The sequence below is a fragment of the Neopsephotus bourkii genome, unplaced genomic scaffold, assembly GCF_033783945.1.
Source record: "Neopsephotus bourkii isolate Nb327-2 ecotype Australia unplaced genomic scaffold, CSIRO-AGI_Nbou_v1 NB_1760, whole genome shotgun sequence".
NCBI classification, from domain to species: Eukaryota; Metazoa; Chordata; class Aves; order Psittaciformes; family Psittacidae; genus Neopsephotus; species Neopsephotus bourkii.
In genome coordinates, this window is record NW_026902234.1 from 7,744,465 (window position 1) to 7,771,447 (window position 26,983).

A 26,983-nucleotide genomic window follows, 5' to 3' on the forward strand; every position below is an offset into this window, starting at 1 on the left:
AGTTACCTATCACACCCACCACAGGGCATTACAGATAACAGGGGTAGCAATGGACAACCTACATGCAGCTCTGACCATACACGGCTGGGTAACAGCTAACAGGGTTTCCACATTGGACGTGTCCTGATGTGTACACATGGACAAGGGATGGTAAAGGATGGCTTGCAACATATTAGTGTAAACTACATCCATATCTTTCCAGAGGATTTTACCCTAAAATACTGGAGTAAACTGAAAATTTAGTTGTGAAAAATATATGTATTGGGGTGTGGGGAGAATCACTGAATGGTTTGGACTGGAAGGGATCTTAAAGATCACCTAGTTCCAATCCCCCTGCCACAAGGAGAGACACCTTCCACTAGACCAGGTTGCTCAAAACCCCATCCTGGGGGGCTTTCCAGGGATAGGGCAGACACAACTTCTCTGGGCAACCTGTGTCAGTGTCTCACCACCCTCATAGCAAAGAATTTCTTCTTAATGTCTAATCTGAGTCTCCCCTCTGTCAGTTTAAAGCCGTTCCTCCTTGTCCTGTCACTACATGACCTTGCAAAAAGTCCCTCTCCAGATTTCTTGTAGGTCCCCTTTAAGTACTGGAAGGCTGCTCTAAGGTCTCCCCGGAGCCTTCTCGTCTCCAGGATGAACAACCCCAACTCTCTCAGCCTGACCCAAGCTTCTCCCGTAAGGCAGCACTGGGTTGGGTTTAGTACCAGCTATCTCCCTCTGTAGCGAGCAGCCCGGCAGTACGGGAGCCAGCCGCCTTCCCGCCAGCTCCCTGGGGCTGGCCGCCCGCCCATCAGCCCCGCTGCTCCCATTCCGCCCCGCAGCTCAGCACGGCCTTTCCCGGGGGCCGGGCAGGTACGCGGGGCCGCGCTTCCCCGCTGCGAGGTGTGTCCCTGGGTGGCGGTGACTTGGCGAGCGATTGGGTAGGACGGGCGAGCGGCTCCCCGGCTCCCCTGCTGGGCTCCCCGGCGCCGCGCTCCCGCAGTAGCAGCGCGCTCCCCAGCCGCGCCGCCGCCCGCCCGCCCCGCTCGGCTCCGCTCCGATCCTCCAGCGCCCGGCCCTGCCCGGCTCGGCTCGGCTCGGCCCGGCCCCAGCCGCCGCCGCACCATGCCGCATCCCTCGGCGCCCCTCGGGGCCGCCCTGCTGCTCGTCCTGCTGGCGGCGGACTCCTCGCAGAGTGAGTACCGCGGAAGGGGGTGGGAACCGTCCCTGCGGCACACGCCGCATCCCGAGCATCCCCCACCGCCGTGTGTGTGTGTGAGAGCGGGCTGGGGAGGTGCTGGGGCTGCGGTGTGTGTGTTGAGGGGGGCATGAACAGCTTCACGGGTGCGGCGAACAGGAAGGCGGTGGCGGTAGCAGCAGGGAATGCCGGTGCCGCGGCGGGGTCGCCAGTGTGAGGGGCCGGAGTGACACCGCAGCGACCCCCGGGCGGGAGGGGGGTGTGCTTGCTGCCCGCGGCGGAGCGGTTTGGTGTGCTGGGACGGGAGTAACTGGGCGGCTCGGCAGGCTCAGCTGATTACCGCTGCCTCTCCTTCCTCCTGCTCCTCTCCTCCTCTTCGTCCTCCTCGTCCTCCGTACACCCGCGGCGACCGGCGGCCCAGACGTGCTGCTGCGCGCCCCGGAGGCTGCCCAGTTCCTGAGACAGAGGCATCGGCGAGCCTACCAGATCTTCGAGGAGACCAAGCAAGGGCACCTGGAGAGGGAGTGCGTGGAGGAGCACTGCAGCAAAGAGGAGGCCCGGGAAGTGTTTGAGAACGACCCCGAGACGGTAAGGACGCAAAGCCGCCGCGAAGATTGGGGTGGCCTGTCCGCTCTGCCCTCCCTCCCACCATCAATCCTTCCATCCCTCCATCACTCCATCCTTCCATGCCTCCATCCATCTGTGGCTGCGTGCCAGCTGCCTGCACAGCTGGTGAAGCCATTGGGAGGAGCAGGAGGAGGAGGAAAAGGAGGAGATGGAGGAACTGGAACCATTAGGTGAATGACTGGAAGTCACCCAGCATAACTAGCACCCAGACTGTGCAAGGGCTGTATCAGTTCTGTCTGGTTAGGGTTAAAAATGCTTCCATGAGGATGGTCTGGGTGAGCAGCCCAGCCTGGCACCTGCTGTATGACTGCTCTCTCCAGAGAGTGGAAGGTCCCTGTTCACCCAAGGTGTGAATCCACGTAGCAAGACCGGTGCAACATAATGCTGTGCCTTCTCTGTCTGGACACCTTACCATCCCTGTTTCCTTAAGCCTCCTGTCTCAGCTGTATTTAAAATCCCCTTAATGTTGTGGCATATGTCAGTATAGGGGTTTCTCAGAAGAAGTATGTCATAAACACACTGTAATCCTTTTGGGCCATATTCAGCTTGGTCAGCATTTTGGAATCAGTAGGTTCATGACATACCACTGCAACAGCAGGAGAGCACATGTACGAGAACGTGGTGTTGCTGCATATCTAACACTAAGAGTGAATTCACATTTACAGTGTGCCGACTTTCACTTCAGTCTCCTTTTCACTTCAGGCAGCATGCGGTTGCGTTTGTGTTGCTTAATTAACCTTGGCTTACTCTTCCAATTATTTTACACCTCCTCTCTATGCTGTTTTGGATAGGCTGTTCTCGTTACAGAGATTATTTGGCATTGATTTAGCAGTGGGAAGTGGATTTTCTTGGTGTTCAGACCGAAGCTTGGTATTGCACAGCATGTTCCTATTAACAGTATGATGCTCTAGGGAGAAGATAGGACAGAGTTTGTGAGTGTGTGTATACACAGAGACACACCACAGGCAAGGGAGGAACTGAGGAGATGTTTTATTCTTCAGTCAGACGAGTCTTGACATGTGTGCTTCATTAGCAGGCTCAGTGCTGGGTATACAGAGCAGTAGCTTGCTGTCACAAGGCAGTAGTAAATACAGCAAAAACACTGTGATGCTGCCTTTTGTTTTTGTCAATCTTTAATTTAGAGCTTAATCCAGAGCACTTGCCCAGGCAATGTTTAATGGTACACCTCTTATGTGGACATGTGCATCTGCATGCATCAGTGTTTGCTTTTGTCCTCTAAAACTGAGCTAATATATGAGTATGGGTAATTGTAATTTGGCGAGAATAGCTGGCACAGCAATTTCCATATTCATGTTCAATAACATAAGTTTAAGCTCAGTATAAACATTCACCATATAGTAGTGAATGCAGGAAAAAATACCCCAAATATGGTTTTGTATTAGTCTGGAAAAAAGGTGATCTGAGGTCTCTGGTTTTGTAAACAGGCTTCTGGCCATGAAAGCAGCTAAAGTCAATGCATGGATAGATCACTTCAGAGGGTGGTAGACTCTGTAAATGTGTCAGGAGTCTTTAGCAATATTCAGTACTTATTTTGTATATTGGAAAAAATATATAGCTCTCCTACTGTAATGCAAGCAGTGAAATCACTTTGGTTTACATTTTTTTAACGTGTAATATAAATTGTCTAAGAAGATCCAGTCATGCTTTTAAGTGTGCTTTGCAGGGCAATGCAAATAATTTTGATTTTTTTGGGTGCATTTGTTTTATTACTACTGCTAGGTCTCTCTCTAGTTCTGAAGACCTCTGAAGAAATATCACTAAGGCTAGATGAGCTTCTAGTGTCTGTGCCCCTTGCTTATTTTACATGCGCTTCTACACCAAAGTACTGTATTTTATAACACTTCTAGGTCTGCAGTGACATAAGAGCCTACCTTTTCTGAGACACAAACCTCCCAAGAGCTGTGAACATGCTTGTTACGTGCAGTATGTGGTACTCCTTGCTGTTACTTTGCTTCAATTTGACTGGGAAGCAAGCATGCCGCCTATCAGGGGGTTTTGCAGCCCTTCCTATCCATTCTTCAATCAGTATGCGGAATGAAGGCAGCAGGTGATGTTCAGTAGCAGTTTTCTAATACACGGTGGCAGAGTTCACGTATGCAGGCTGTTATCAGTCTACACACTGGAAGCCTTCAGTGCTTTGTAAGGCTTAGGTGACTGCTCCTCTGTCAGTATCTGTGGATTTGAGTATTAATGCACGCCTGAGGTAATGGAAGTGTTTCTTAAATGCTAGGAAGATACCATGCTGTCATTTCACTGATGCCATATGGGATGCAACCAGGATGTTGTATCCTGGTGACTGACAGAAGAAGAAAACTAGCTGAGAAAGACTTGACTAAGGAAAGATGAAAACTGTTGATAAACAATGCCTTGCAGTTTGAGGAATTACAGTTACTGCGGTCACACTTAAGCACGTTGTCAGGCTGCAGCTGGTCCATGCTGGTAAAGAGAGGAGTTCTTGACCAAGAGTGATTCCATGTAGTTTAGTAAGGCTGAAACTTTTGTTTCTGCCTGCTGAACCTGGTCACATGGAGTAAGTACTTAGGTCATAGCAGAAACAGCTTCAGCTACTTTTTGCACTGCACTGAGCCCTGTGGATAACCTTGTAGTAGGAAAGCTATGAGGAACACATCAGTGCACTGCTTATCTGTGCTGCTATATCTCCCAGCTTTTATGCTTTAAAGCATAAAGGGAGCGTGAATGTAGGCATTTGGCTGGTTTTTGTCCCATGGAAGCAATGGTCTTTCAGCCTTGACAACTGAATTTGAGATTCATTAATAGCTTGTTGTTTCTCTGACCTGAAGAAAGCCTTGCCATATGAGCACAAGTATTTTTTCTCTTCCCTATCCCTCCATTAGGTGATCTAATGTAAAGGAAACGTATGAGTCTTCCTTAAAAATCTTGCCATTCTTAACTCTCCTATGGTCGTGTGAAGAGAATTTGCAGGCCTAATTTCAAGACCTGTAACTTAAAGATGCGATAGGAAACTGCATTAACTGATTCAATCAGATGAAGAAAGGCTGTAGTGTAGCTTGTGGTGCATATATATATATGTATACACACACATATATATATTATGTATATCTCATAATGCCCTTTTTGCATGCCTTCCGTTGTTTCAGTGATCAGCTTTCCAAAGCAACATCTGCAGGCAGTCAGCAGGAGATACACATTCTCTGAAACCTGAATGTGGGTGTTGCCACATGTGTGATTACTTACATCAACTGCTAAGAATAGTGTATTAGGCAGGGCTAAATAGTCATTCATTTGCAGGCCAGTGCAGCTTTTGTCTTTTATGTTACGGAAAATATAAATATCAGCTCACCCAGACTGGAGGAAGGAAGATCAATTGAAACATTTTTAGATTGTTTTCTTTTTTTTTAGGGGGCAGAACAAAACTCAGTCTGAGCCATTTGTATGACTATACATGGTAAAAACAAGTGTGAGCCTGGGTTAATGACTCCTGCAGCCTATCTATCTTTTTCATGAAGTTGATTATAACATCCTTAGATATTACAGCAGAATTCTGGGATGGTTCCTGTTTTGCTAGGTTGAGGTACCAAACAGAAACATGGAAAAATAATACGCTGTGAAAAAATAAGGATGGAAAACATGTTCATGGGAGGTATGAGGACCGTTTCTAAATGTGATTTATTATAAAGATATGCTAGGTGTGATAGATGAGATGAAGTTGCAAAATATCTTTGCGATAGAGATAAGAATGTTATCTTACTTGAAATGTTGATGGGGCCTTATAAAAAACAGTACTGCAGAAATATTTAACCTTGGTATGCAGTCAAGGTATTACAGCTTATTAACAGACTGATAAACTGCCCTGGAATTTCACTGACCTCTTCTAAAAATGTGGTCATCCAAGGGGCAGAAGGGAGAGTAGTTAATGGTGTTCTTGGAAACGCTGATTTCACTGAAGAGTAAATACAGCAAAATGTGCAAGCAGTTTCTCTGTTTTGAAAGGCTCAGCATAGGGAATGCACTCAAATGCAGCCTCTTGTAATTTGGTATCACAGTATTATCAGTACAGCATTTGTCACTGCACATCTTGCTTGTTGTTGTTATTGTTGAAAAATTACTGGTCTTCCTGCAGGTCACCATTGGATTTGCCATGCTGAATGCTTTGAAAGGTGTTAGGCCCACCAGAAAAATCTGATGTAGTTCAGCCTGGCTGCCTGTGTTTGCTGTTTATGGATTTGTCCCTCAGTAGAGTACCTTGGAGAGCTAGCTGGTTTTCATATGCATGCAGAATAAACATTTGATTGACAGGCAGGGACATGAAAAGTTCTCATGCTTCTCGAGGGACTTGCATCCAAACTGCTGTTAAAATCTATGGCTCTATGTAAAATACTGGCAGAGAATCACAGAGTAACTTTAAGGGGATTGAAGAGGTCTCCAGTCCACCCATCTAGTCCAGTTTCCCACTTAGTGGCAAGAGCAGCAGTGAGACCAGACAAGGCTTTTCAGGGTTTTTTGCAGTCATGTCTTGAAAATTACTGATCCTAACAAAGCATCCAGCAGCGTCAGCATTCTTTCTGCTAAGCTGGGTTAGGGACAAGCCGAAATGCAGAGGAAACAATGTACAGGGTGTGATAATGGCCAGTTTGGTTGGCTTTCATAATGTTAGTGGTTCATTGGTTTTATTTCTTTATTTGTTCCACTATGTGACAGGGTCATGATAACACAAGATGTGCTGCATGCATAGACTAGAGTCATCCAAACTTTGATCATTTAGGAGGGGTGCTTGGCAGACAATATTTAGGTCTTATTCCTAAGAATAGCAAGGTAAATACACACTTGTAAATACTAATGAGAAAAGTATGAAGGCATGTAGGGGGAGGAGAGTAGTTGCCGGGAATGTTGAGGAGTGTAAAATTTCTCGGACTAATTTAGTGAGTGTTGTGTAGTCTAGACATGAAAAATACTGATACCATCTTTAAATACAGATGTCATCATCCCTGTATAGAATATTCCTCTCTAGAATCAGGCAAAAATTTAGTTTTATCTGTTGTGAAAATTTTTCTCAATATGCTGATTTGTTATGGCATTTTGGAAGTGTGGAAGGACTAGATTTATAGCTGGTATAAATTGATGTATCTTTTCTTGTCGGTGCAGAATTCATCTGAGAGAGGGAAGAAGTTACTGGAAAACTCTGTGCTGGTGCTTTAGCCTGCTCGGATTCAGTATATGGAAGAATGGATTCCCAGGCACAGTGGTACCTACTTAACAGATTTTGAAAAAGAAAAATAGGGAGATTAGACTTTTGCCCAGGAATGTATTGCAGGAGAGAAGGAGGATCTTCTTGTGAAGAAATCTGCGTGTCGACCAGATGTTCTCCATTCCCTTTCTTCTCCCTGTAGTTTCTTATAAAGGAATACAGGATGGGAGAGCATTGTACCAAAATCCAGTGGGTTTAACTGATCTGGAAGGCAAACAGGTTGGGACTGTGGAGCAGGATGCATGTACCTACTTGGCAGTACAGACACAGCATTTGTGGTGATGGAGTTCAGTAGCAGGAGGGTGACAAACATATTCCTGCCTGCTTTAGAAAGCATTTATTAGCTAAATGCTTCTTTATCAAAAGTTATTGAGAATGGTGAACAAAGGTTGCTGTTTGTAAAAGCAGACACAGCTCCATTAGCTTTGCTGGACTCATGCCTATTTGATCTTCATCTGTTTCCACTCATGTGGGTTAAGCCCAGAAGTTCAGAATAGATCTGGAAATACTGAGACACCACATCATGAAAGTGCTATGTGCTAACCCTCTTGTGCATCAGGACAGAAGGAAGAAGAGAAGACAAAAGTGGGTAATATTACATTGAGGAGCTGTTTAAGCTAGAATGGAAAAAGATGCAAAGAATGGTAAATTGAAGTAGGGGAATTATACAGCTTTGGATCAAGAAATGGTAATGGAAAAACAGATAAAGTTAAGGTAAGGCAGTTTTTTTTTGGAGGAATGCAACTGCCTAAGAATCTGGTAAGAGACTGAGGAGAGGGTTTACTTCTCCTCCCCTCACATTACTTTTCAGGCTTTGATTTCACGTCTGGGAGCTCAGCTGATGTAGTTGGAGTAAGCAACTCCCTTGCCTATTCTGTTCATCCTTACTGCACAGCAATTTGTGCAACTGCATGGACCACTGTGAGTAACCGATCTAAAGAAGAGTGGCCTGGAGAGAAAAATCCTCAAGCCAATGAACAACCAAGCCTCGAAGTTTTTCATAATGTCTCCCTTCTGTATCTCTGTCTTCATCACTGTTTTGTTACGACCTGCTGTCCTAGAGGCTTTCCACCGTGCACACAACTGTGGGGAAGTATCCTTTACTGTTTCGGGTTTTCTTCCTGTTCTTTTGAGTGACACCTAGAGGAAGAGCAAAGTTGGAAAGTAATGAGGATACTCAGGTGTTGTCTTCACTCTGCACACCTGCCAGAACAAAAGGGTGCATAAGTGAAGAAGTAAAAGGAGAATGGGTCATGCTTGCACTGTACAAAATCTTGTGCATCTGGAGAGCTACCACATTTGGCTGATTCCTGGAACAGGGAGTCCTGGTTCACTTCCAGAAAACATTTAGGACAGGAACAGATGAGCAAAAGTTACTATTCTGTCACAAGGGTCTGGTATTGTCTCAGGTGTCACTACCCTATACCTCGCTTGCCTGTACCCCTCTGAGGCCAAATGCAGCAATTCCTTAAAGTGGACAAAGGCTGTTAGTGTGAGTTGCAACCTCTGCAGCTAAGCATAACCTTAAGAAACATTTAAGAAAATAAAACTAGGTTGCTGAAAGGGGAAAAATGCAGTATTTCTTCACTTCCATGTATAAAATGTTATAGAGCCTGCAAGAGAGAGATCACGAACATTTAAATCATGTTGGATAGTATATATAATCTGTTCTGTTTTAAATATGGCTTAAATAAGTGCAGAGTAATGACACCATGTAGGATGTTGAAGGGCCTTTTACTTACTCTGTTTTGCCTAATTTGACTGAAGTTTCTAAGTGAGTCTTGGTTTAACCACACAAAAATATTGTAACTATTGCTACAAATAAGGATTCAAACAAGCAACACTGAGTGAAGATCTGTTACTAAACTGAGATCTTCTTTTCAAATTGCACATTAATACAGCTGGAGGGAAAGTAGCCTTTCCAACCCTAACTATTCTATGATTCTGTAATTCTGAAGCAGTGGAGGAAACCTCAAGGCATTTGGGATTGGATTGCATGAAGAATAACTTCAAAGCACATGCAACCAACTCGTTGAAATGACTCTATAAATTATTTTTGTTGGAATATTTGGAACCAGTTGGACTTTGGAACCAGTTACATCCACTTCACATCATTACTGTGCAATCAAACCTCAGGTCACATATAGAAATCATCTCTCTGCCCCTCCTACATCTTTACAAATGCAAAGTATCTGTGGTTTTGTCAGCTGGGACATGCAGGAAGTTTATTTTTTTTTTTATTTTTTCATTTTATTACTTTTTTTTTCCCTGTAATTATGCATTGGTGGGGTTTTTTATTGCAGAGCAACATCTGCTGAAGTGGCACCTCAGTAAGATGGTGGGAAATAGTCCTGCCCCTTAGAACAGGGCAAGGGAAGCTGTGACAATAGATGCTTTTTATCGAGCTTTCAGGATTCTGCAGGGATGCCTGCTCTCTATGAAATGGGTGATAGTGGAGAGGGTGGTCTTGAATGCTTCTTGTTTGGAAAGATGGTGGAAGGGGCAGTCACAGTCTTTGTGCACCAGAATAGCTGGACAGCGTGGATACTTTGCAAACGGACACAAAATCTAAAAGCTACCCTAAGCAGCTATAACTTTGGTAGTAAGAGATGAGACTTGGAGCATGCTTTTGTAGTGTATCATGATCTGCTTGCTTCTTTAAAGCCTCACTTCCTAAATTGTGGAGAGAAGTTTTCTCAGTGCATTGCATGGAGGGAGCAGATGGGGCCAAAGCAAAACAGGAAGCAATCTAACCTGACTGAGCACCTTGCATGGAAAGAACAGATAGGGCCAAAGCAAAATAGGAAGCAATCTAACCTGGTTGAATGTAGGTATCCTTACAATGAGAAGGAAAGCTTGTTCAAGCAACATAGCATTGATTTGAGCATAACTTCTAGAACTACAGGTTCTACCTACATATCATCTCAATTGCAGAATTGCTTGATTACATTGTATGGGAGGAAGGCCTCGTTAGTCAGCATCAGGTTTGCCATGCATCAAAAGCCTAGGGCTGAGTTTCAAAAAATGCAGAGAGCTCTTGAGCATTACTGAGATTTGCATTCTCAGGTTATAACGGTTAAGCAGCTGTCAAACACTATGTTATAGCAAATTATGGTTGGTAGCGGCTGATTCGTTGCAAGGATAGCGCAGGACCGCAGTGTGGAAACACGAAGTACATTTATAAACAAGGAGGTCTGGCCATGCCCAAGACAAACATTCAGTCCTGAAGGAAAGAGGAAAAGGGAGAGTCATTATGTGGAAATAAGAAAAGGGCATGATGTGGGAGTTGTTGCTGCTCTCTAAGAGGTAACTAGGTAACTAAGAAAGTGCTTTTAAAAATTACCATTGCTAACACAAGTCTGGGAGATCCTCCAGTGTTAGCAGCGCTGCAATCACAGAATCACAGGGTGGTTGAGGCTGGCAGGCACCTCTGGAGGCCATGTGGTCCAACACCCCTCCTCAAGTAGGGCCACTAAGAGCCCATTGCCAAGGAACATGAACTGGCCTTCTGTAAACTATGTCTTTTATGTGCTGCCACTACGGCTCAAACATGATGATTAGATTCAGTGCTGATCAGGCTTACCTGACCTAGTCCTCAGGCAAAACAGACAGAAGCAGTTGGCAGGCCCTTTTGGCTGAGTCTTCCAATGTTGTCAATTGCTTTAAATCACAGTGAGTACATTTTCCTGGTGTAGACAGGGTCATTGTTATGTTTTCAGGAGGGCTATTTTTATACAGTGAGTCATGTTAACGCCTGTTCTGATTTGTTGTTCTTCCACCTTCTTTAAAAATGAAGCAGGACTAATGCATATTTGGCATAATTTCACAAACTTCTGAATTTTAACTCTGAGTTTGGCCATGGAGTTGAAAACAGATGGTGACCCCTGTCACACTGTAGGTTTCCTTTGGCAGGGAAACTGATGTAGGTACTTCTGTCCCTTCAGCTTCACAGCTGTCCTAGGAACTGTTACCCTCACACTGCTGTTCTCCTCAGCTGTTTCAGTGCAGGGTATTGTGGGGGTAGCTCCACACAAACTGTTCTTCACTATTTCACTGCAACCATTAATGTTTGGAAGAAAAAACAAGTATAAAAAGGAACATCCTGGAGTTTTGGGGGTGTTTGGGTTGGGTTTTTATGAGCATATTTTTAAATTTCTGCTCTTTTCATTTTAGACATTCCCACTAACAGTTGCATGACGTTATAAAGGTAGGAACAAATTCTGGATGTAGGTTGGAGAGGAACTTCTTAACCCCATGAAGAAGTGTTTGGTATCACTCTACCCTGGAATAAAAGCATGGACTCTTAGATTTTGCACTACAGTTGTGGAAACCACTAATCGGGTTTAACGCATTGAAAGCCTTGCTTCTAGCATGTAGATGTGTTCGTGTGAAAGGGGCACAGGCAGTAGGGCTTAAATCTTTCCTGATAAAGCACAGCTCTGTCACCTGGACAGCAAGGGAAGGGTCCTCAAAGTGAGCTGAAATAAGCAAGTCATCACCTGCCTGGGGGGACTGGCCTCGTGCCATACTTTCCACTTCACTGAAGTGGAAGGTATTGTCTTCCTCTTGCATGCACTGGGATATTGCTACTGGACAGATTGGATAGAAAGCATGATGAGGTCAGTGTCTGTACAGCAGCTTACACAGAGGATGTTTATGTCCAACGTGTATTTGTTTATAGTATTTTTATTTAAAAAAGCCCATTGCTTCTGCTTTTATTTTAAGCACTAATTAGGACAGAAATCCAAAGAGGAAGGGCTGACAACATTTAAATGTCGACTTTTTTACCAGAGTCCAAGCTGAAAATTTAACACTTAGTATAATTCTGTGGTGATTTTTTTTTCCCTTCATCTTTTGCCTGAATGGAAATACATTGTCACTGTATTTCTAGACACCTGTTGTAAGGAAAACTAATTATGGAGAAAGCTGAAAAGTTAATCAAACAAGATTGTGAGGTGGGCTGATGCCAATCTCATGAAGTTTAACCATGACAAGTGCAAGGTCCTACACCTGGGCACAGCTACAGGCTGGGCAGAGAAGAGATTCAGAGCAGCCCTGCGGAGAAGGACTTGGGGGTGCTGGTCAATGAGAAAATGAACATGAGCCAGCTTCAGTGTGCGCTTGCAGCCCAGAAAGCCAACCGTACCCTGGGCTGCATCAAAAGGAGCGTGACCAGCAGGTCGAAGGAGGTGATCCTGCCCCTCTACTCTGCTCTCGTGAGACCTCACTTGGAGTATCTTTACAGTTCTGGTGTCCTCAACATAAAAAGGACATGGATCTGTTGGAACAAGTCCAGAGGAGGGCCACGAGGATGATCAGGGGACTGGAGCACCTCCCATATGAAGATCGGCTCAGAAAGTTAGGGCTTTTTAGCCTGGAGAAGAGAAGGCTGCGTGGAGACCTCATAGCAGCCTTCCAGTATCTGAAGGGGGCCTATAGGGATGCTGGGGAGGGACTCTTCATTCGGGACTGTAGTGGTAGGACAAGGGGTAATGGGTTAAAACTTAAACAGGGGAAGTTTAGATTGGATATAAGGAAGAAATTCTTTCTTGTTAGGGTAGTGAGGCACTGGAATAGGTTGTCCAGGGAGGTTGTAAATGCTTCATCCCTGGCAGTGTTCAAGGCCAGGTTGGACGAGGCCTTGGGTGATATAGTTTAGAGTGAGGTGTCCCTGCCCATGGCAGGCGGTTGGAACTTGATGATCTTAAGGTCCTTTCCAACCCTAACTATTCTATGATTCTAAGAATAAACGAAGTTAGAACCTGTGATGATGTTACTTTATTTTAGAATGCTATTATCAGCAGGAACTGTAGACCTGGAGAAGTGCTTCTGATCAGCAAGTAGATTTGAGTTAAATTTCTATTAACAGCCTCCTGTTTAAATCACTTGCCTCTGTTATGTATCTTGTGAAATGAAGCTTGTGGTGGCACAGTGTTTTGGAATTTCACTCTTCTGCTGTTCAACTGTCTTTGAATCAATATACAGTCAGTTTGCATTTGGAAGGTTATTTGTGCAATGAAAATAACTAGTTACCATAATATTTCATTGAAAAGTAAACTCTGTGCAACTTTTCTAGCACTCAATTCATTCATCAGAGGTCAAATGAAAAATGAAGTTTTATGCCTTTGCCATCACTGACTTCAAGCAATTAGGCTGGTGGCCATGAATATGAAAGCTCCTATTTCTTGTCAGTGCAGAAAAAGTTGTTCTTGCCAGTGCCTGCATTATCCTGTTGGTGGTTAAACACATCTGAGCATTTTTGTGTCGTATATTGAATAAAGAGGAAACAGTAAAAAACATGTTTGGAATATTTCATCACATGCTGCTATCTTTTTCTCCCTGAGTACTGGCTGAAGTCCAGTTTGTGGTTGTAGCACAGCTGGGCACCCATCTGAGTACTTGGACTGCTTAGACTTACATTTATTTTGACTGTATTTTTTGTTTTTACTTGTCTTTTCTGAAACTAAACCTTAAAAATAAAAGAGGGAGAGGGGCTCATAATGAGGTCTGAGCTCCTCACTCAGTTTGTTAACCCAAAGAGATACTACAGAGCTTAACCTCAGAAGTTGCCAAGCCTGTTACCCTCATGTCAGAACTGAAAATCAGAACAAGTGTAAGCTACTTTCTTGATGCTTTCATGATTTAGGCTGAATATTTACATGGTGCCTTTCAATAACTGGAGCATATTTGCCAGAAGCAATTGCTTTTTTCTGGTGAATGACAGCAATGCAATTGATTGCATTAGACAATCTGGGTCAAACTGAATCATGGTGTGTGCCTGTCTCTACTGTGTGTACATGCCTGTATATATGCATGAGCTTATCCAAATATCCATAATAAGAGGAGAAGATAAAATAGTTCCTTATCTTGCACATGGTATAGACCAAGTTAATTTTGTAGAATACAGGGTATTTACTGTCCCAATCTCACTGCAGATAGTGGTATATGAAATTTCCTCTGTTGCAGGAAAGAGAATTATGCTTTCACAATTAGCTGAGAAATGGTTCATTTTAAGAATAAAAGGCATAAACACTGATAGAATCCATAAGTTTTCCCTCACTGCATGCCCCAATGACAACTTTAACAGCATTTGAACTAGTGTTTAGGCATTACAAGATCTGGTATGAAATGAAGTTGGAAAGAAATGCTGTTTTCTGGCCATGAGTTTTTCTATTTTTTTTAAGAATGTAGTTTAACGATCAGCTCAGGCCAGTCTCCCTCCCTTCCATACAGCATGGATGCATTTTCCTGCTGTTGTTCTGTGTCAGTGCAAGCAATTGTGCCACTGGCAAGGCCTCACCAAGCTGAATATTTTTCTAACATGCAAAGTTAAATCCACACCACAGCAGCAAACTGTTGCTCTCCTTGTACAGCTATGCTTTGTTGACACAAGGTAAGGAAGAGTAACACATGGCCATGTACCATGAGAGGAGTGGAAATGCCTTTTTCAGTCTAGTTTGAGATTAATGAATGTTGTCTCCTTTCACTTGCAAACTTCCACTATTCCCTGATGTGAGCAGACCGTCTGTCTCCAAGATGTGATGGAGTGGGCAGTATGGCAATGGGTGCTGCTAGAGTTGTCGGATGTTTGTCGTAAGAGCAAATAGTACCGTTTATTTTAGTGGTTGTGGTGTTAGCATGTTGCCTGTGTTCTGCATCAGCAGAGGGCCAAGGAGGAGGCACTGAGTGACTGAACGTACTTTCCCTCTGTGGTTTTATCTCTAGATTCCTCTTCCTTCCCCTACCTTATGCCATCATCAGCATTGTTACCTCTTGGATAATGGGCAAGTGGCTTCATGCTCTGCCACTTACCAGGTCAGCCGTTGTCAAAAAAATAGGTGGAGACTGGAGCTAGTGTTTCTTTCCTTTTTAAAAGACAAAATGCATGTGTGATACTGTGCTACTTCTGGCTCTGAATAAAAAGAAACTGTTGGTGTTTGGACCTTGTTAAACGACTACCACGTGAAGACCACCAAACTTAACAGCAGCTCTTAAATAAGTGTGATGATAAAAGCAAATATTATTAAACAAATCTTTATTTTTGTTTTGTTTTTCCTCCTACAGGAATATTTTTACCCGAAATACTTGGGTGAGTTGGAGCTTTCACTTGCACTTTGTGGCAGTGCTGGTATCTGGTGCCTAACACTGGAGCTTGTCACAGCTGAAGTCTCTGCTAAGGAAAGTGATGGAAATCTGATTGCAATAAACATGCTTTGATAACTTTTAAGATAGACTGTAAGCTCCTTATGTGATTTTGAGGTGTGTTTTACTTATGTATAGATTTGCATACAGAGATCCTTATGTGTTCTGCATGTTAAAATGTTGATGTTGCATTTATACCTGTAGCTTGCATCATTAGTAAATAATTTTAGCTTTTCTATCTTCCCTTTTTAACTCAGCTATTAACTGATCTCCTTATCTTAAAAATAAAAACATGCCTTTACTTATTAAACCATTGGCTTACTCTATTGACTGTATCATAGTCATGGCACCATACTGGTTTTTATTTGTATTTAATATGTGGTACTTAAGATCACAAATGCTGACAGTTTGAGAAAACTCCATGTGCTTTTTAGGCTTTTTAAGGGATTTAGTTGGTCAAATTTGATGAGCTACTAACATGCTTTTAGAATCATATTAGCATCTGGTTAAGAGATCATCCTTTTCAGATGGCTTATAACTCTACTGTACACCTGAGCTAAAATATTTTAATGAACTTGAGCATTTTAAGACATCTGGGAGAAAATAAAATTGCATCGATTTTGCCTCCATCCTCCAAATCCTTGCTCAATGAATCAGCAGGTCAGGTATCATTTGACACGCTTTGAACAGCTGCCAAGTCATCATTATAATAATAATAATTTCATTTTCTGTTCTTCAGCTTGTATTCAGAAATATGGGTCGCCGTATACAAGGAGTCCTGATTTCCTTACATGCGTTCATAGTAAGCACTTTCCTTTTGTATATTGTAGTTAAATATTCTTTCATTCTACCTGAAGGAGTAGGACCAGCTCAGCCATCTCCATTTTTGATAGTATTTTAGTAGTGATCTTCCTATACTGTAGGCATGAGACTCCATATCACTTTTCCTATTTGAGGAGCAAAAAAAGATCTTTTCCTTTTTATAACCTGTCACCACCTCACTGCTGTGTTTCGGTGCTTTGGTATTTTATGATGCACAACATTTCTTTCCCACCAATTTCCCAAGATCTGAATAAACTGAGAAGCAAGAGGGATGAAAAACAGGGTTTACCATAACATTATACCCTATGCTTGGCCTTTCATTGTCTTTCCTCTTAAATAGTACCCCTGTTATAGGAACCTTAATAGCTTACCCCTGTTAAGGAACCTTAAAAAAATCTTTAAATCAAACACAGGCTTGTGTCAGGCTTCTTCACAAGGATATTGGTTTCAGGCATGTGACTGTGCTTTAAATACCACAACCTTTACAAGTTTAAATCAATTTGGAAGTCAAACTGTTATCTTCATAGATGGGAAAGGGGTATATTTGTTCGCTGCTAACACTAGAGATCAGAATGTAATGAACACTTCTAATACCTTCCCAGTTCCATCTTGAAGCTTAGCAGTGCTAAAGGTATAAAGCTGCATAAAAGTTCTAAAAATGTTCTGGGAGCAGATCAGTTCACATGGGGAGAAAATCACATGTGTGTTAATTTATTTTCATTTTTACCCCTGTGGTTCAGTCTTTACTGTGAACAAGCTTGATTAGTCATGTCTTCGTACCAGTGCTGCCAAAGGAGCATCAGGATTTAGTCAACCTCTCATGTTTATAAACTTAATTACAGCAGTTTTTGAAGAGTGAATTCCAAAGTTTGTAAGTGGTATGTGAAGACTTGCCCTCATATAATGTAGCCGTATCACTTACAGATGTTCGAGTCCTTTGAACTGAGGATTCTAAGATCTATGGTAGTCATGCCAACTGTGGTATGCCAGGTAGTTCAAAGTGAGACATAAGGCTGAATGCTTCCTTTTGTTCATGTGTGTGGCACAGTGAAGAGGCAGGAGTTTCTGCTGAAAATGACATTATCAGCTGGGAACACTTGTTCCAAACAGCTAATCAGTGTTTTAGAAATGTAAGTTTAAATGATAGTGATGAAAACATAAAAGATAAATAATTGTTTTTAGGGATTTTTGCCCTTTGCAGATGCAGTGGTTTGGAAATAAAATTATAATATTTTCTCTCATTAAAGTATTAAAATGGCTGAGTTTTGGCTAGCCATTGTCAATTCACAGGAGAAGTAATGGAGAAGGAGCCTGAGATGCACTTGGAAGAATGACAGGCTTTGTGCTTGGCCAGTTCCAATGTGCCTCTTAATTCTTCACAGGTGCTGCTGTAGCTCTGTGAGGCTGTGCCCACAAGACACATTTACATTTTGTCTCTTAACAGCCTTTCTTCTCTCAAAATAAAGTAGTGGAAGGCTCTTTTAATCTGGCATTGCAAAGACATTGCACAATCTAAGGGCTGGAGGGTGATCAACTAGACTAGTTTATACTAGAAACAGGATAGAAATTTTAACTGTGACAGTAATTAGATAGCTTGGCAGAGTATTTGAGGATTCTCAGTTTCGTAAGATCTTTAGATCAGGGTTACAGGTAGGATTCAGCTCTGGATTCAGAGAGGTCAATGCAGGTGTTTCCAGCATGAGTGCCTACATGAGCAGTATTCCCATCACAATAGTGGAGAGTTAATATAGAGGGATTCCATTGACCAAACTGTGTCTACTCTGGGAAGAGCTGAATCATTCTATTGACTTTGTTGTACTGACTAAATCTCTACTTACTGCAATGAGAATTTACGACAACTGCTTTGCAGATAGATGCTTACCTTATGCAGAGGTACCTGTACTTTCTTCTGCAGATCTGCAAGGATGTCAGCCCAAGAATTAAGGATTTGTCTGGAAAATTCCACAGATTTTTTAAAAAATGAAGCTGCATGTGACCTTAAAAAGTACAATGGGATTTTTGTTAGGTCATGGGTGTCTGCTTTTTAATAGTGAGTGCCATAACCTTCACAACCTATCATTTTTCCTGATGAAGTTTTAATTTGCACTATTTTGTGAATATCAAAAAGTAAATTAGCAGAACAGAGTAATGAACTGGAAGCAGCAAGCTGTGTAAAGCCTTGTTTCCATAGACTTCAAAAATGGAACTGGTAGTTCTATTCCCTGTCTGCACTTACGAGCTATATATGTGCTATGAGAAATAGCTCAAAACACATTAAGAGGTCATGCTCTTCATTACTTTTAAAATCTGTCACGTAAATGAATGGAAACAAAAGCTTCATTTTCTCTTGTGGTGATTTAAATCAGGAGCACCTTCTGTGAAGCTGGCAGAATTACACAACTTTGAAGCCACCAGGAGAGTATAAGCCTGTGCCTCATGTTCTCAAGCTCTCATGATGAGAGGAGCAAATTACTGGCACAGTGGTGTTGCGATAGAAATGTCTGAGGTTGTTCCTGCCATTCACCATGGGTTGTGATAGAGTGTATTCAGGTGGGCAGCATTACTTCCATCTGGCTCTGCAAGGCACATCAGAATCCAGTTTGAGAGAAAGAATCAGAAGCTTGAGGATATACCAGATGAGTCATGCATAACCCTATTGACTTGTTTTGCTAATCAAGTGACTTTGAAAACCCTGCCATGTCTGGGAGGCTTAGATTGTGCTGCTTCCAGACTTGGCTTACTATACCTAAACCATTCTGTTTACGGTATACAAATTTTGGTCTGTCTACAAAAGAAAGATGCTGATTAGAGCTTACTCTGCCTTAACCTTCCCTGTCCTTCCCTGACTTTTCCACCTCCAGCAGTGTATTGTCCGGGCAGTGATTTATCGGGAGGTATTCTGGCAGTTGTACGTTCAGACAGCCCGTGTAGCTGTGTTTTCTTTTGTGTGGACTGGCCTCCTTTTTGTCAGGACAAGGGTATTCCCTTACCCTTCCTTTAGCTATCTCTGCCAAGCACTGTCCCTGGGTGTTTTATAGATAGGTGGGTAGGTAAATTTGGAAAGGTGATGTCAGTTTGTTGAACAGTTACTTGATAATCTGATATTTGTTACTCCAGCCCTCCCCAAAGTATGGTGACCGCCCTCTTGCTGCTTTTCTATGGAGAAAATCCAGTGTGCTGTCTGTAAACTGGATTAGAGGTTTGCCATTCTTATGCTGTTAACACATTGGTCTTTCTTTTTTTATTCTCATTCTACACAATAAAAAAAGCCTAAATTGGACAGCTCTGACAAAAATTTCGGGTATAAACCTTCGCTAGCCACAAATCTCAGCCCTGGTAAGATCCTCAGTTGAACTACTGGGAGTCATTTAAAAGCAAACTCATCCTATCTTGAGTACTTATTACTTTAGTTGCTACCTGCTTTGTATTTTCTCCAAAGTAGGGAGTGTGAAATTAACTTTCTTAAAAATAAGCTACTTCGAGTTGCTTCTTTCAGGGTGTGCCCCTCAGATATGGGGTGGTAGCTCATTCCCTTTTGCAATGAAATGAATTCCACTGCATGTGCTCCACAAAATTCCTGGCACAGCTTGTTCAGCATGTGAGCACTAAGAATTAGCTTCTAGTTTTGCCAGGTGTGAGTATTTCTGGTAGTAATTCCCCATTACTGTTTAAGCTTCCTGACTTTTAATGAGAGTGAAAGACCCAGTTGTTAGTAACTTCAATGTATTGTTCTCGTTTTGTTTATTCGTGGTTTTTATTCCTTATATAAATCAGATTTGCCAAACCAGTGTTCTCCTGACCCTTGTCACAAAGAAGGGACTGTCAAATGCGAAGATCTCAAGGGGGACTTCTACTGTGAATGCAAGCATGGCTGGCAGGGAAAAACATGTGAAAAAGGTAATTGGGTTTCATTATCTTTTACACGTGTAACAAACATGTATTGGGTTTTGTAATATTCTCAAATGGTCACTCATACTGCGCAATTTGAAAGTCACAGAATTGAACCTGGATTACATGCTGCTCATGTTTTTATCATCTGTGAATCAGGTAACTCTCTCACATCAACATTTTTAGACATTAATAGATCTCAGCTTGGTCTTGGCAAGGTACTCTAAGAAGTTATGCTCCAACTTCCTGTGTCATCCCTCTGAAAGAGGCAGCAGAAGTAGAGTTGTAGTGGCTTTTCAAGCAAAACTGCAACAGCTGCTGCTGTGAATCCTGAGGAAACAGATCACAGACTGCAGAGATAGAGAAGCTGGCCCATCTTCCGTTCTAGCATGCCTGCAGTGGGAATGGTGACTTTCAGCAGTCAAGTTGGGGTCTGAGTCTGATGGCACACAAACCAGTGAAATTAATCTGCTAAAGCCTCCTTGCTAATAGGACCTTATTCCACATCCGCTTAATTCCAGTGTGTATTTGGATCCCCTCCAAAGAGAATGTTCAGGCAGAAACTATTTGTGCAAGAAGTTCCAGGCCCCCAGAGGGATTTTCTCTATTCCCTTATGAAATACTGAAGTTATCTTCCCTCCCTTTGTTTTCTGGTTCCTTTTTAATTCTCTGCCTGCAGGGTTTCCTGTTAGGGCCACTGCTTTTCTGCCTTCCAATATGAAGTTACTGCCAGCAGTCACATTCAGCCAGTCCAGAATCCTGGCAACGAAAACAGCAAGAGAGTCAAAGCCTTTCCTTCTGATGTAAATATTGTGGGGAGATTATAGGATCCCTCACAAGCAGTATGTTTAAGCATTTGAGACAGTTGGCTGATCAGTATACAGTCAGCTTTGAGAGCTCAGCAGCTGATTAGTCTGAAGCATATCCCCTTTTTTCTTATAAAATGCCATGGAATGTGTTGTTCTACCCATCAGCTATCTCCTAAGTCCCATATACAAGCAGGATATAATGAGCAGGTAAGGCAGATCAGTGGTGTAATCCAGGCTCTTCTGGATCTAACAGGCTTTTGCTGTGAATTTCTCTGGAGCATGGTTTAGGTCACAGTGCTCAATAGCTGTGAAGTTGAAGTTTTTTGTCTTCTCATGAGTTCTGTAGTAGTAAGGATTTAGTGTCATTGTTTTATTTAAAGCTTTCATCCTGAACTTATTGGTCAGAGTATAATTTTAAAAGTTAGTTGCAATATAAAATACATTAGCTATAATTAGTTTGCTTTTCTAAACAGTGACTGATGATACTCTTCTGCATTTTTAGAGCTGTGAAGGAGATACTCAGTTACTGTTCCTTCTGTCTTTCTTTTTGTTAAATGAACTTGAAGCTACCTTTCTTGAAGTGTTTGAATGAAACCTCTGTGCTTTTTGTAACCATCGTGTTGCAGCTGTAACAGTGTTTCTTGTTTGGTCTTTCTCTTCCCCAACACCTATCCCATTCTCACCCTGCAGATGATTTACAGAGGTGAAAAGCTGACTGTGACACTTTTTTTTGATGTAGATATTGATGAATGCAGAACACAGAATGGTGGCTGTAACCAACTCTGCCTCAACAAGCTTGGCAGCTACCATTGTTCATGCCTCAGTGGTTACACTCTTAAAGACAGCAAAACCTGTGAAGGTAAGCTTTGATGGGCCTCTCAGTTTGCTTCAGTGAATGCTTAGTGACTTGTGACTCTCATTTCCGAGAGCTGGGTAGCACTGAGCAGCCCTGTTCTAGTCCCTAGCCCAGCTACCAGAGACTTGCTGGTAGCTCCTCTTGGCTGAGTGCTCCAGCCAATGCTACATGCCTGGGCTTGTCAGCAGTCACACCATGCTACTTGCCAATATCACAACACAGACGTGATTCACAGAGGATTTGTGGCTTGGATTGTGCTAAATTGGTTTAGCCGATCGGTGCTCATCCTGACATTGAGAGAGGGAAGGGCTGGCCAAATGCGTTGTTATGATTCTTTCCAGTCTCATGCTGTTGTAGTATACCAGCCATTTGTTTTTCTTTTGTATGTTTCTTATTTTACTTTCTAAATTTGGATATATGCAGCAGCTAATGAATTCAGATAGTGCAGATGGATAAATTCACTGCAACTGAATATTAATAGCTGTAGAAAGGCCCTGGTGAAGGTTGGCAGCTATTTTACCTAGCAGCTGAGAACAGAAAGTGAGGATCTGAAGTATTTGATTGAAACTGCAGAATGAATTTACATAACCAAAACTTGAGCAACTGAGATTTTAGAAGTGTTAAGAAACAGCATGCTGAGGCAGACTCGTTAATGATCACAGATGGCTGTTAAAGGTATGTGCATCTCATGAAGAAACAGACAAGTCCGTGTATGTACGTTCTATAGGTGGATGTGATGACACGCTTGTAAACAGTTTGCATACCTGATCTGAACAACATCATTAATGCTACCAGCAAAAACACACAGATCAGGATTTTATTTCTGTCACTTTACATAAATGAGTTTTATTTATTTTATTTCTGTCACTTCCACTGTGAAAAGTGACAACTCTGTAGATTACGTGGTATTCTTTTCTAATGGCAGCAGCCACTTAGAAGAGCCAGCCTCACTTTTGAATTGTCCTCTGGTGCCAGTTGGCACGGGCAGGTGGATGGAGAGTGGGCTCACAATTACATCTGGTTTTATATGTGTATGTATTTGTATAATACCCTAGTACTGTCTGCTAGAGCACTGTGAACATAGTGTATAAGCATTCTGCAGCTTCAACATGTGACCCTCTGTTTGTGAGTTTACTGTCAGCTGTGGTTAATGCTGGCTGAGATTTATCATTGCATTTCAGTTTTCTTTCGGATTTATTCCTGTCATTATGCGCACATACCAAAGAGTTAGGTTTTGTCTGTTGATTTTTAGACTGTGCTACATAGCATACTAAACAGACTACCATCGGCCAGTTCCCTCACACATGGAACATGTAATTGTAGTTTTAACATGTCCTAGAAAGCAAAAGTAAATATTAAACTCTCAGTACACTGCAAATGTTTTGTCAACACCAGGATTTTCCTGGGTATTAGTTAAAATGTTACAAAAACACTTATTTGTTTTTATGGTCCTCCAGTTCCAGCCTACTGGAACTGCCTTCATGGTGAAAGCCCACATCTTTCAGACATAGAATCATAGAACAGTTAGGGCTGGAAAGGACCTTAAAAGATCATTACTTGTTCTCTGACAAACTGGGCTGCTTCAATTCCCCTTTGCCACTACAGATCAGAAGATTTAGACCTTAGTTTTGTGAATACATGAAAAATTACTGTTTACCTGTCTGAGGAAGGAGAAGAGAAATCTGTGATGCTCCACAGGCTGCATGTTCCTTCTGTGTTTAGGTAAACTGCATACTCGCTGTTCCTCACTTCCTGCTTTTTTTTCCGTTTGCTGCTTTTTCAATCTCTATTTTCTGCCCCTGAATGGAGTGGGGCTTTTTGGTTTTGTGGGAGTTGTTCTGTTTTACAGCTTTTCTCCTGGCTTGCTTTGCATTGATTTTTCAAGTAGTAGTTAATGGCTTAAGGAAAGAAAGACCAACTAGTTTTGAAAGCCTGAATTCACTTCTTACAGCTAGCTAACCTTAAAGGTAGAGTCTTAAAGATACTGTCTTCTTTAGTTACCAAAATAACAAAGGGCTCTCTTGACCCTGAACCCACTCCAGTGTGTGAACACGAAGTGATTGCACTCTTCTGAAGTCATGTTATTTAATTGCTTGTTTTGCAGACATAGATGAATGCGCAGCATCAGCAGACATCTGTGGAGAAGCTCATTGTAAAAATTTAATAAGTTCATATGAATGTCTTTGTGATAAAGGCTACAAGTACGATGATGTGAAAAAGACTTGTCAAGGTAAGGTCATGAAATAGCACCATGTTAGCATTTATTGCATGATTCAAAGCTGTAAGACCCCAGAAATTTAATTTCAGGCTTCAGTAAAAGCTTTTGATAAAAAAATCTTGCTTACACACTGGTCTTCTGTTCCCTTTCTGTAGCTGTGAGTTTGCAGTTTGCAGTCATCCTTGAGTTCATTGAGTTTACAGTCATTTTTGATGACTTGAACCAAGCTGTATGAGCCAGAGTACTGAGCTTTCTTGAATATATGACAACTACAAGACCTGGTAGAAGCTCAGAAGCATCTGTGCGTGTTGCTGTCTCTCTCTGTAGGACGAGAAAAGTTACAGAGCAGTAGCTGTTGTTCTTTCAAAACCTGTCTTGTGATATTACACTGAACTAGGACTTTAATATGCATTGGAACCATGCACAGTTCTGCTGGCTACACTGCCTGCAAGCTTTCTCAACCGAGTAAGTTTTGAAAGTGTTCCAAAACTAGCATTGTTCCCTGCCTTTTGTCTGAGTTAATATAATGACTTGAATCACAAGCCACCCAGCCCTACCGGGCTGTAAGTGTTTATCTCTGCCTGAAGAGATCCCTGTGGGCCATCACTATTTGTTTTCCTGCATTTATCTGTGAGAGGATAAAAACAAGCCAAACGCAAACAAACAAACAAAAAAAAACCCAAACCAAAACAAAAAAAAAAAAAAAGAGAAAAAATAATGAATGAGAAATTCAGCTTTTACTTTGTTGAGGATCCGGCTGCTGAGTAGCAATGAAGCAAGCAGTCCTTAAGTTGAACCCGAGCTGAAGGAGGCACAGGCATACCAGAAGGGGCATGAAGGGCGTGAAGGGAGGAGGTCTTGTCTAGAAGTTAGAGGCCAGGGCTCTGCACCAGCAGACAAGGAGTTGAGCTCTGCTTCCAGCCTTCCCACTGACTTGCTGTGTATATTTGGGCAGCTGGAATCTGTCTGTGAAAACAAATTTGTGCAGATGCTAATTCTAACCCTTCCCTCCTATAAAGATACAGCATAGGGTAAGTACTGGCTACAGAGCACTTGGCCATGCTCAAATGACAGGTGCTACAAAACAGCACTAATCATGGGGGTTTTTGCTCAGATGATTCACATTTAAGTTAACTCAATTGGTGTTTTCTCCTCTCTTACTTGCTGTTTTTGTGTAGATATAAATGAATGCGAAGAGAAGCTCTGTGAACAGACCTGTGTCAACTTGCCAGGGAGTTATACTTGTCATTGTGATGGCAGAGGGGGAGTAAAACTTTCCCAGGACATGAATACCTGTGAGGTATGTTGGTCTTCATTGCTGTAACTGCAGAACAGCCCTTTATTTTACATTGCAGCTAAGAATAAATGATGAAGCTCTGGACTAAAGCCATCTAAGCTGAGTGACCAGCAGGACAGTATCATATTGGCAAATTCATGTGAGCTGGTGACAGTAGTTCTCCTGAAAAGAAATTTCCTTCTGAAAGTCTCTCTTCTAGGCTCCTCCTGTCCCCATTCCAGAAAGAACATGACAGTGATAGCTGTGTCACCCTCTGTTTTGCTATGGCTGCACAAGCTTTTCTGATTTAGACCCAGTAGGACAGTGTGAAGGTCTCAGGGTGAATGGTGTAAGTTATGGACCAACACTTGGCACTTAATGTTTTCCTCCTCCAGGCATTTGGGGTGGATGGGCTTCAGTGGCACAGACTGCCTCTGCAGTAAACAACCAACAGCAAGTTCTTAGCATATGTTTTGTGGTGGGCATGATGCTGCAGTAGAAATTTTGTGCTGTGCCTTATGAGTATGATTTCATTTTGCAGCAGGAAAACATTCCTCCAGGGCAAATAGGGGGGAGGAGGGAAGGAAAGAGGAAATGTTCTCAGTACCAAAACAACTGTACGTTGAGAGTTTAAACATTAAAATGCCCTAACCTACTATGTGAATAGCAACTGCATGAGAAAATAAGAGGAGGCATACTCTGTGATTCTGTTTCTGCTGTGTGAGGAGAAAACTCAAAAAATATGTTTTGATTATAGAACATAATACCATGTGTGCCTTTTGCTGTTGGAAAAAGCGCTAAATCTATGTACCTGGGGAGGATGTTCAGCGGCGCTCCTGTCATCAGGCTGCGCTTCAAAAGGAAACAACTGACGAGGTGAGGACAATTTAGAATGACAGTCAAATGCGCCATCTGGCTTAATGCATGCAATGGAGTTGTTACAGTAACAATTAGTCCTGTCATCACCACTGTTTGTTTGGATTATGGAGTCCTGTAGGGCAAAACATTATCCAAACTAGTAATTGAGAAAGGCAGCCTTGACCGCAGAGCTCCTAGGATAATTGCTGAAGTATAGTAACGTATTCTTTATTGTTGACGCTATTTTAAAACCTGACTTCACAACTTAAGTCTTTCAGGAGTGCATTAAAAGCTAGTGTGTTTTAACAGAGCTTTGTAACTGCTAGAGTTGATACTATCTGTATGGAAAGTACTTTGTGGTTGTTGAACCCTGCGTAACTAATTTATTTCTTGGCACCTGTGCGGTCAGACTTGTGGCTGAGTTCGACTTTAGAACCTTTGATCCTGAAGGTATCCTTTTCTTTGCTGGAGGCCATCAAGACAGCACATGGGTAGTGTTGGCTTTGCGCAAAGGACGGCTAGAGCTGCAGCTGAAATACAACGGGATAGGCCGCGTGACCAGCAGTGGACCGGTTATCAACCATGGCATGTGGCAAACGGTGAGTCCAGACCACTGCTGAGATCTTGCCCTTTCTTGGCTGGTTCCTGATGGGCTCTGTGAAGTGCAGCTAGACCTTGTGTATTCTTGAGGAGATGGTTTTCCAATCTACCTATCCATTCAATGCATGCCAGTACCTTATACATTCTAAAGTGAGAGTGGGATATTTTTCTTAATAAATTGAATTACACTTTATATGCATTATAAGCTAGATTGCATCACTAATTTGCACAACCATAGCAGACACAGTGCCTTTGAGATGCAGCAGTGCTCAGCTGACTTCACATGAGTTTGAGAAGATGCCCTCTGTGTGAGGGTTGAAAGAGAGTAAGAAGGAAGGAACTCCAGCTGTTATTTTAAGGAAGTTTCAAAGGGTGTTTGGTGTATGTGTGGTTGCTTTTGTTTATTCATCTGTTTGTTTAGTCACAGGGCTCAGACTTGGCATGTCTCTTAACCTACCC

General features: G+C 42.5%; 1 protein-coding gene across 2 annotated transcripts in view; it reads left to right on the forward strand.

Annotated features, from left to right (window-relative positions):
• Nucleotides 1–753: 753 nt before the first annotated feature.
• Nucleotides 754–26,983, forward strand: part of GAS6 (growth arrest specific 6) — a 39,173-nt gene continuing 12,943 nt past the window's right edge. Inside the window, exons 1-10 of one of the 2 annotated variants that reach the window (XR_009729168.1) lie at nt 754–1,177; nt 1,602–1,768; nt 15,120–15,144; nt 15,937–15,999; nt 19,794–19,916; nt 21,456–21,575; nt 23,677–23,802; nt 24,969–25,090; nt 25,824–25,942; nt 26,334–26,523. Coding sequence is in view for 1 of the 2 variants with exons in the window: in XM_061377861.1 (XP_061233845.1) it covers nt 1,108–1,177; nt 1,602–1,768; nt 15,120–15,144; nt 15,937–15,999; nt 19,794–19,916; nt 21,456–21,575; nt 23,677–23,802; nt 24,969–25,090; nt 25,824–25,942; nt 26,334–26,523 (1,125 nt within the window). In the remaining variant the exon portion in view is untranslated. The remainder of the gene's footprint in view (nt 1,178–1,601; nt 1,769–15,119; nt 15,145–15,936; nt 16,000–19,793; nt 19,917–21,455; nt 21,576–23,676; nt 23,803–24,968; nt 25,091–25,823; nt 25,943–26,333; nt 26,524–26,983) is intronic. The other variant, XM_061377861.1, reaches the window with a different exon arrangement.